This window comes from Mesoplodon mirus (genome assembly GCF_964341445.2).
Source record: "Mesoplodon mirus genome assembly, contig: SUPER_3_unloc_19, whole genome shotgun sequence".
Taxonomy (NCBI): Eukaryota; Metazoa; Chordata; class Mammalia; order Artiodactyla; family Ziphiidae; genus Mesoplodon; species Mesoplodon mirus.
In genome coordinates, this window is record NW_028295568.1 from 392,464 (window position 1) to 401,928 (window position 9,465).

Below are 9,465 nucleotides of genomic sequence, written 5' to 3' on the forward strand. Positions count from 1 at the left end.
ACGGGAGATGCCACAACAGTGAGTGGCCCACGTACCGCAAAAAAAAAAAAAAAAAAAAAAAAAAAAAGAATAGCGGGATAGTGAAGGAGAGCTTCCCAGACCATAGTCTGACTTTGAGCCATGGCCCTGGGGGGCAAAGCCAGAAAGGAGTGGAAGCCAGATGGAGCAGTGCTGTTGGCGCTGAGCATGCGTGTGAGGTGGGGCTGCCCTTGCCTGGACACTGGGTCTCAGACTGTGGCACAGCTGACATCACAGAATCCACTGTGAGGCTACGGCTGGGCTTCGGGACCTAGAAATTCAGACAAAACACTGCATGCGTTCTCAGACTGTATGTTTTTTTTATTTAAATTGCAGTAAGGAAGCTGAAATGGGCTCTCCAGGGGTATTTCCCAGAGCCCTGGTCCCCTTTGCAGCTCCCAGCTCTAGGTCCTATTGATGGGCTTCAACGGTCACTGGCTCCATGGTCTCAGATGTCACACCGGTGATTTCCAGGCCCTGGCCACTCTCTGCTGTCTCTGTCATGGCCTCCACTCGGGTCCCTTCCACTGGCTCCGCCAGGATGCTCCCATGTTTATTTCGTGATGAGGCCACTGTCTTTTTTGTAAGTCTGGCTCTCACATTCCTGAAGAAAGAGCTGATCCTGCTGAGTATGTTGGTGGTGGGACCTGAACGCGCTGGAGATAAGCTCCTGCCCGATTTGTGCGAGGTCTTGGACTCACTGGTGTTAGGAGCACGGCTGATGCCTTTGGGAGCAGCGCCCTGCTCGCTGCCCCCCGGGCTGCCGTGGCCTTTGGCCTTTTGGTCCTCTCTAGTGGCTCTGCGGCCGCCTGAGCACGGGCCAGCTGCTTTGCGGATTGTCTTGCTCCCCGCTGCCTTGTGGTGGCTTTCCACGGAACTGCAGAGCTTGGGGCTCGTCAGAGCTCTGTCCTCTCCCCAGTGCTCCCTCCTCTCCCTTCTTCCCTTGCGGGCCTGGGACACTCTCTGTGAGCTGCCATCCTGTTCGCTCACTTTGCCTTCCTGTGGCAAGCTTGAGATGAGGGTCCCCTCATCGTCCTTGTCGGCTCTTGCTTTGACAGTCTTGCTGGTAGGTTCTGCTCCGACCACAGTCATGCCGGCCCCTGGGGAGAGGCTGGTGGATGTGCTGGAAGCACACTCTGAATTGTTCTCAGCACCTGCCAAGGCCGTTTTCCCGCTCCTCAGGGATGTTGTGGCAGTGTCCCCAGTGGCTCTGTTGGTTTTGCTTCCTCCGGGCCCATCGCTGGCTGTGGCTGCTATGGCCGTGCTCCGCTCTTCAGCGGCAGGAGACTTGATCACTGCCGTGCTCAAAGCACCCGCTGCGGTGCCTCCTGCCACCCCTGCTGTCTCCACCTTAATCGTTGACTGCGATGCTGACGCTTTGTCGAGCCCTGTAGTAGGTTTTGCTTTCGCAGTGGCCACATCGGGCATGGTATCGGGCTTGTGGGAGTCCAGTTGGATTCCGTGCCCCCCAGCAAAAGCTGCAGGCGTGGCCCTGGCCACCTCAGGGCACGTGTGCAGGCTGCTGACGTTCACCTGGTCCTGATGCCCCTTTCCTTGGAAATCCTCCACGGCCGGGCTCCTCCCGTCCTGCTCCTCCTCGAACACAGGCATGCAGGGCATGTCCCAGACGGGAACGGCATAGGTGTTGCTTTCACTGTCCACTGGTGGTCGCAGGAGGTAAATCAGCTGTTCCCACTCGGCGAAGAGGTCTTCCCGCGCGTCCAGAGGGGGACACAGCTGCAGGTAGAAGCAGCGGCCAGTGGCAAGCTTCACGCGCAGCTGTTGTTTCTCACGATTGTGAGTGGAGATCCTCACGAACTCCAAGGGAAGGAGCCTGGTGAGCTCTAAGGTCTTTGCAGCCTTGTGGCTCTTGCCCTTGGTGGCCTGGCTGTGCTCGGCGTGCTTTTCACAGCCGGTGGCCCGTTGGGCCAGCAGCATGATGTCTGGGAGCGGGAGGACGGGGCTGGTGGATGTGATGCCCATGGTCACCAGGCCGCCCCAGTTGTGCACGTCAATCGCTTCTCCGCTCTTCGTGACCTGGATGAAGTCGCTCTCGAATATCGGCGCGTACTTGAAATGGTCGTATTCGCCCTTGTGCAGTTGCTGCTGCAGCTTCCCCGTGGTGGTGTTGAACAGGTCCACCCAGGTGCTGCTCCGGGCCGTGTGATACGGGAGCAGAGAGTCCCCACTCATGGCTGTCTTTGATCACGACAGGCAGCGCAGTTAAGGCGGCTCCCTCGCCCTTCCCTCCCTCGGCCTCACTGGCAGAAGAGCGAGCTGTGATGCTCCTGCGTCACACACGTGGCCCTGTGGCAGGTCTTCCAAGCCCGCCCCACAGGCCCCCACGTTTGCCTCCGCGTCTCCCAGAGGCAGGGGTGTGTGTAGGGGCACAGATGATCACAGTTGGGACGCTGTAGGGCGCCTGGAGCCCAGGCTGAATCTCTTCAAGTGTGTCGAGAGGTACGGTAGGCTCCCCCTCCGCCTCACCTCACTTCTGCTTCTGGGTTTTTATCTCCCCAAGAGGCTGTGGTGAACTTCCGTCCTAGTGAGAGAAGTAACCACTTTGTCAGCCTAACCCCCTGGCACAGCCTATTTATCCTCTGATGCCCTTTGTGACCTATCAGTGTCACAAAGCCCTTTGTGACCTATCACTGTCACAGAGCCCTTTGCCTCATCCCCCAGCTGCCCCCTCAGGGCAGGGCCCCCATCCTCTCCCAAACACCCCATTGCCCCCACGGAGGACAGGCCCATCCTGCCAGGGACTCAGCTGCGTTACCAAAATAAAAATGTCTTCAAGTGGGAAAGTTTTGTGTGGGTCCTTTTTCTTTTCCTCCCCCAAATTCAGCTACTGGATGAAATCTATAGCAATGTAAGACGATGGGATCAATTTGAACCATTTAAGCTCATGGTTTAATTGTATCGAATAGGGCAGAGTTGGCAGTGGCGGTCCTTACTCTGTCCTTTCATAAAATCTCAGTAAACGTGGACGATGGTGAGTGCCAGTTCCCCTGTGAAGCCTTCCCTAACCCAGAACTCCTTCCCATGCCCCAGACCCCCTCCTCTGAATAGATCCAGTCCCCAAACACACGTCTCTCATTGTATTTGTCACTCAGAGTTGTGATCATGACTCGTGCTGTCCTGTCTCCTCCACCATCTGTGTACCTCTGTGCGGGACCGGGGTGGCACACTGTCTGAAAGTTGTTGCACCGAGGTAGCTCCCTCTCTGCACCATCACCTGCCACCTTGAGCAAGTCCTTCAAATGCTCTGAACTTCCGCTTGCTTATCCGCAAAGTGGAAAGACGTGAGAATCGGAAGGGGGCACACACATTCAAGAACTTTATAAACAGCTAAGGGCTATGCACGTGTTGTTTTTCCCGTAAATTTATTTTATTATTTATTGTTGGGTTCTCTTGTTGGGGAGCACGGGCTCTAGGCATGCGGGCTTCGGTAGTTGTGGCTCGCGGGCTCTAGAGCACAGGCTCAGTAGTTGTGGCGCACGGGCTTAGTTGCTCCGTGGCATGTGGGATCTTCCTGGACCAGGGCTCGAACCTGGGTCCCCTGCGTCGGCAGGCGGATCCTTAACCACTGCGCCACCAGGGAAGTCCCTGTGCACGTGTTTTTAATGCATTTTCTTCCTTCAGACTAGTGTTTCCCTGCACTTGCCTGTGTGGAAATCATCAGATCAAAGGAGTGTGATGTGATCTTTTTGTAATTTCTCCTCCTTGGGTCCAAGGAAAAGCTGGTGGAGAGTAAAGCATTAATTGCGGCTCCCTGCAGCTCCTAGTCTTCTGGGAAACTCTGGGTTAATTCTGGGGTCAGGAACCTTGTTTGGCCAGGGGAAACAGTGCATATGTGTAGGTCTTGGGCTGGCTCCCTTTCTCATCAGTGCTCCCCACCAAGTGCCCACCATTCCGTCCACCAACAGAAGAGACCTCTCCCCAGCCTCCCGTGATGAGGTCTGTGGAAGTCACAAACTGGAGGTCCAATCAACAAGGATGCTCTGACCTAACAAATACTCTCCCTCATGTGAGGTTTAAGGATTTGGTTTTGGAGCCCCAGAAGAAAAAAGTTCCTGCAGATTTGGTGTGGAGAAACCCTTGTGAGCAGGGCATTCAAAAGTTGAATTAGTGGCTGGAGGAGGACTGGATGCTGGACGTTCCAGGAGTGAACGCTGGAATTCCAGGTGGGAGCCTGTTTCTGGCCGCAGCCCGGGTCATGCCAGAGGCTAGAGGTAGAAGCCTGGGAGCCAGACACAGCTCAAGGGTGGACTGGATGCTCTCGAGATAAGGCCAGCTAAGAGCTGTGAGCTCACTGAAGTTCGAAAACCGGCTCCCGGCCCCCACCCCTCCCTCCCCTCAATCTAGTAAAATTGATGCTCATCTCTGTAGTGTTGGAACATGATGGTAAGGATGGTGGTGCCGCGGGTTCTTGTGCTGGTCCTAGCTCAGGCTTGTTTGCTTGCTTCCTTCGCATACTACAGACAGGGCTTTGCATAGAGAAGTGGGCTGGTGGATCACTGTTCTGCAAAGATCCCATTGTGCGACTGCAGCAGGTTACCTTCTCTGAGCCTCAGTGTTCTCATCTGTAAAATGGGCATATCGTTCCTTCTTTTCCTAATAACCAAACAAGTGTTCTTGTACTTTACCTTAAATAAATGTCCTTTAAAGATGCCAAGCCTTTCTGACATCATTTTTGTGCATAAATACAAGTGATTAAAAGAGAAAGGCATTGGCCAATAACTTCATCACAACTGCCACGGTGATTGTAGGACCATCTTGATTTCAGAGTTAGTAAAATGTGAAAACTACAACACCTGTGTACCTACCATCTTGCTTCAGAGACAGAACAATTCCCAGCAGCACTAACAGCCTTGTGTCAACCTCCTTGAGCTAGCCTTTCCACCCTAGAGTAAACTGTCCTCCATTTTGCGTTTACTCTTCCCTCAGGTTTAGCTACCGTTTTTTTAAACATGGACCCTATGCAATCCGTTGTTTGAGCTTGTTTCAGAATGGTTCCATGAGTGGAACTGTATCCCATTCTTTTGATGTTTTTAAAAACCATGAGAAGTTGATCTATGCTAATGTGTGTAGCTCATTTATTTTTCACTATTGAATATGCCAATCTCATCCTATCCTGCTGTATGAATTCTGCTGATGGAAATTTGGGCTGTTGCCCGTGTTGTGCTGTTAAGTTATTTTTGCTCTAAACATTCTCAGAGTTGTTTCTTAGACCATGTGTGTTTCTCCAGGGTATATACCTGGGCAGGGAACGGCTAAGTCTAGATGAGAGTGCTTGCTGTTCTGATTGCTAGCTAATACTGCCGCCCTTATTTCTGTCCACTGAATAGCCCGAGGGGACATGAGTCCTGTTCTGGCTCTGTTTACAGACTTTCAGGGGGAATAAGCGTTTATTAAAAGAATAGGGGTGGGCATTCCCTGGTGGCGCAGTCATTGAGAGTCCACCTGAGGATGCAGGGAACATGAGTTCGTGCCCCGGTCCTGGAAGATCCCACAGGCCGCGGAGTGGCTGGGCCCGTGAGCCATGGCCGCTGGGCCTGCGTGTCCGGAGCCTGTGCTCCGTGACGGGAGAGGCCACAAGAGTGAGTGGCCCGCGTACCGCAAAAAAAAAAAAAAAAAAGAATAGCGGGATAGTGAAGGAGAGCTTCCCAGACCATAGTCTGACTTTGAGCCATGGCCCTGGGGGGCAAAGCCAGAAAAGATTGGAAGCCAGATGGAGCAGTGCTGTTGGCGCTGAGCATGCGTGTGAGGTGGGGCGGCCCTTGCCTGGACACTGGGTCTCAGACTGTGGCACAGCTGACATCACAGAATCCACTGTGAGGCTACGGCTGGGCTTCGGGACCTAGAAATTCAGACAAAACACTGCATGCGTTCTCAGACTGTATGTTTTTTTTATTTAAATTGCAGTAAGGAAGCTGAAATGGGCTCTCCAGGGGTATTTCCCAGAGCCCTGGTCCCCTTTGCAGCTCCCAGCTCTAGGTCCTATTGATGGGCTTCAACGGTCACTGGCTCCATGGTCTCAGATGTCACACCGGTGATTTCCAGGCCCTGGCCACTCTCTGCTGTCTCTGTCATGGCCTCCACTCGGGTCCCTTCCACTGGCTCCGCCAGGATGCTCCCATGTTTATTTCGTGATGAGGCCACTGTCTTTTTTGTAAGTCTGGCTCTCACATTCCTGAAGAAAGAGCTGATCCTGCTGAGTATGTTGGTGGTGGGACCTGAACGCGCTGGAGATAAGCTCCTGCCCGATTTGTGCGAGGTCTTGGACTCACTGGTGATAGGAGCACGGCTGATGCCTTTGGGAGCAGCGCCCTGCTCGCTGCCCCCCGGGCTGCCGTGGCCTTTGGCCTTTTGGTCCTCTCTAGTGGCTCTGCGGCCGCCTGAGCACGGGCCAGCTGCTTTGGGGATTGTCTTGCTCCCCGCTGCCTTGTGGTGGCTTTCCACGGAACTGCAGAGCTTGGGGCTCGTCAGAGCTCTGTCCTCTCCCCAGTGCTCCCTCCTCTCCCTTCTTCCCTTGCGGGCCTGGGACACTCTCTGTGAGCTGCCATCCTGTTCGCTCACTTTGCCTTCCTGTGGCAAGCTTGAGACGAGGGTCCCCTCATCGTCCTTGTCGGCTCTTGCTTTGACAGTCTTGCTGGTAGGTTCTGCTCCGACCACAGTCATGCCGGCCCCTGGGGAGAGGCTGGTGGACGTGCTGGAAGCATACTCTGAATTGTTCTCAGCACCTGCCAAGGCCGTTTTCCCGCTCCTCAGGGATGTTGTGGCAGTGTCCCCAGTGGCTCTGTTGGTTTTGCTTCCTCCGGGCCCGTCGCTGGCTGTGGCTGCTATGGCCGTGCTCCGCTCTTCAGCGGCAGGAGACTTGATCACTGCCGTGCTCAAAGCACCCGCTGCGGTGCCTCCTGCCACCCCTGCTGTCTCCACCTTAATCGTTGACTGCGATGCTGACGCTTTGTCGAGCCCTGTAGTAGGTTTTGCTTTCGCAGTGGCCACATCGGGCATGGTATCGGGCTTGTGGGAGTCCAGTTGGATTCCGTGCCCCCCAGCAAAAGCTGCAGGCGTGGCCCCGGCCACCTCAGGGCACGTGTGCAGGCTGCTGACGTTCACCTGGTCCTGATGCCCCTTTCCTTGGAAATCCTCCACGGCCGGGCTCCTCCCGTCCTGCTCCTCCTCGAACACAGGCATGCAGGGCATGTCCCAGACGGGAACGGCATAGGTGTTGCTTTCACTGTCCACTGGTGGTTGCAGGAGGTAAATCAGCTGTTCCCACTCGGCGAAGAGGTCTTCCCGCGCGTCCAGAGGGGGACACAGCTGCAGGTAGAAGCAGCGGCCAGTGGCAAGCTTCACGCGCAGCTGTTGTTTCTCACGATTGTGAGTGGAGATCCTCACGAACTCCAAGGGAAGGAGCCTGGTGAGCTCTAAGGTCTTTGCAGCCTTGTGGCTCTTGCCCTTGGTGGCCTGGCTGCGCTCGGCGTGCTTTTCACAGCCGGTGGCCCGTTGGGCCAGCAGCATGATGTCTGGGAGCGGGAGGACGGGGCTGGTGGATGTGATGCCCATGGTCACCAGGCCGCCCCAGTTGTGCACGTCAATCGCTTCTCCCCTCTTCGTGACCTGGATGAAGTCGCTCTCGAATATCGGCGCGTACTTGAAATGGTCGTATTCGCCCTTGTGCAGTTGCTGCTGCAGCTTCCCCGTGGTGGTGTTGAACAGGTCCACCCAGGTGCTGCTCCGGGCCGTGTGATACGGGAGCAGAGAGTCCCCACTCATGGCTGTCTTTGATCACGACAGGCAGTGCGGTTAAGGCGGCTCCCTGGCCCTTCCCTCCCTCGGCTTCACTGGCAGAAGAGCGAGCTGTGATGATCCTGCGTCACACACGCGGCCCTGTGGCAGGTCTTCCAAGCCCGCCCCACAGGCCCCCACGTTTGCCGCCGGGTCTCCCAGAGGCAGGGGTGTGTGTAGGGGCAGAGATAATCACAGTTGGGACGCTGTAGGGCGCCTGGAGCCCAGGCTGAATCTCTTCAAGTGTGTCGAGAGGTACGGTAGGCTCCCCCTCCGCCTCACCTCACTTCTGCTTCTGGGTTTTTATCTCCCCAAGAGGCTGTGGTGAACTTCCGTCCTAGTGAGAGAAGTAACCACTTTGTCAGCCTAACCCCCTGGCACAGCCTATTTATCCTCTGATGCCCTTTGTGACCTATCACTGTCACAGAGCCCTTTGCCTCATCCCCCAGCTGCCCCCTCAGGGCAGGGCCCCCATCCTCTCCCAAACACCCCATTGCCCCCACGGAGGACAGGCCCATCCTGCCAGGGACTCAGGTGCGTTACCAAAATAAAAATGTCTTCAAGTGGGAAAGTTTTGTGTGGGTCCTTTTTCTTTTCCTCCCCCAAATTCAGCTACTGGATGAAATCTATAGCAATGTAAGACGATGGGATCAATTTGAACCATTTAAGCTCATGGTTTAATTGTATCGAATAGGGCAGAGTTGGCAGTGGCGGTCCTTACTCTGTCCTTTCATAAAATCTCAGTAAACGTGGACGATGGTGAGTGCCAGTTCCCCTGTGAAGCCTTCCCTAACCCAGAACTCCTTCCCATGCCCCAGACCCCCTCCTCTGAATAGATCCAGTCCCCAAACACACGTCTCTCATTGTATTTGTCACTCAGAGTTGTGATCATGACTCGTGCTGTCCTGTCTCCTCCACCATCTGTGTACCTCTGTGCGGGACCGGGGTGGCACACTGTCTGAAAGTTGTTGCACCGAGGTAGCTCCCTCTCTGCACCATCACCTGCCACCTTGAGCAAGTCCTTCAAATGCTCTGAACTTCCGCTTGCTTATCCGCAAAGTGGAAAGACGTGAGAATCGGAAGGGGGCACACACATTCAAGAACTTTATAAACAGCTAAGGGCTATGCACGTGTTGTTTTCCCCGTAAATTTATTTTATTATTTATTGTTGGCTTCTCTTGTTGGGGAGCACGGGCTCTAGGCGTGCGGGCTTCGGTAGTTGTGGCTCGCGGGCTCTAGAGCACAGGCTCAGTAGTTGTGGCGCACGGGCTTAGTTGCTCCGTGGCATGTGGGATCTTCCTGGACCAGGGCTCGAACCTGGGTCCCCTGCGTCGGCAGGCGGATCCTTAACCACTGCGCCACCAGGGAAGTCCCTGTGCACGTGTTTTTAATGCATTTTCTTCCTTCAGACTAGTGTTTCCCTGCACTTGCCTGTGTGGAAATCATCAGATCAAAGGAGTGTGATGTGATCTTTTTGTAATTTCTCCTCCTTGGGTCCAAGGAAAAGCTGGTGGAGAGTAAAGCATTAATTGCGGCTCCCTGCAGCTCCTAGTCTTCTGGGAAACTCTGGGTTAATTCTGGGGTCAGGAACCTTGTTTGGCCAGGGGAAACAGTGCATATGTGTAGGTCTTGGGCTGGCTCCCTTTCTCATCA

At 54.8% G+C, this 9,465-nt stretch overlaps 1 protein-coding gene across 1 annotated transcript; it reads right to left on the reverse strand.

Moving 5' to 3' along the window:
• Nucleotides 1-429: 429 nt before the first annotated feature.
• LOC309801648 (Golgi-associated RAB2 interactor protein 4-like) lies at nt 430-2,211 on the reverse strand (the record flags this gene model as incomplete). Its single annotated transcript, XM_082646729.1, has 2 exons — nt 430-1,152; nt 1,489-2,211. The coding sequence occupies 2 exons, from the start codon at nt 2,209-2,211 to the stop codon at nt 430-432; spliced, it is 1,446 nt and encodes a 481-aa protein (XP_082502855.1).
• Between the last annotated feature and the right edge of the window lie 7,254 nt (nt 2,212-9,465).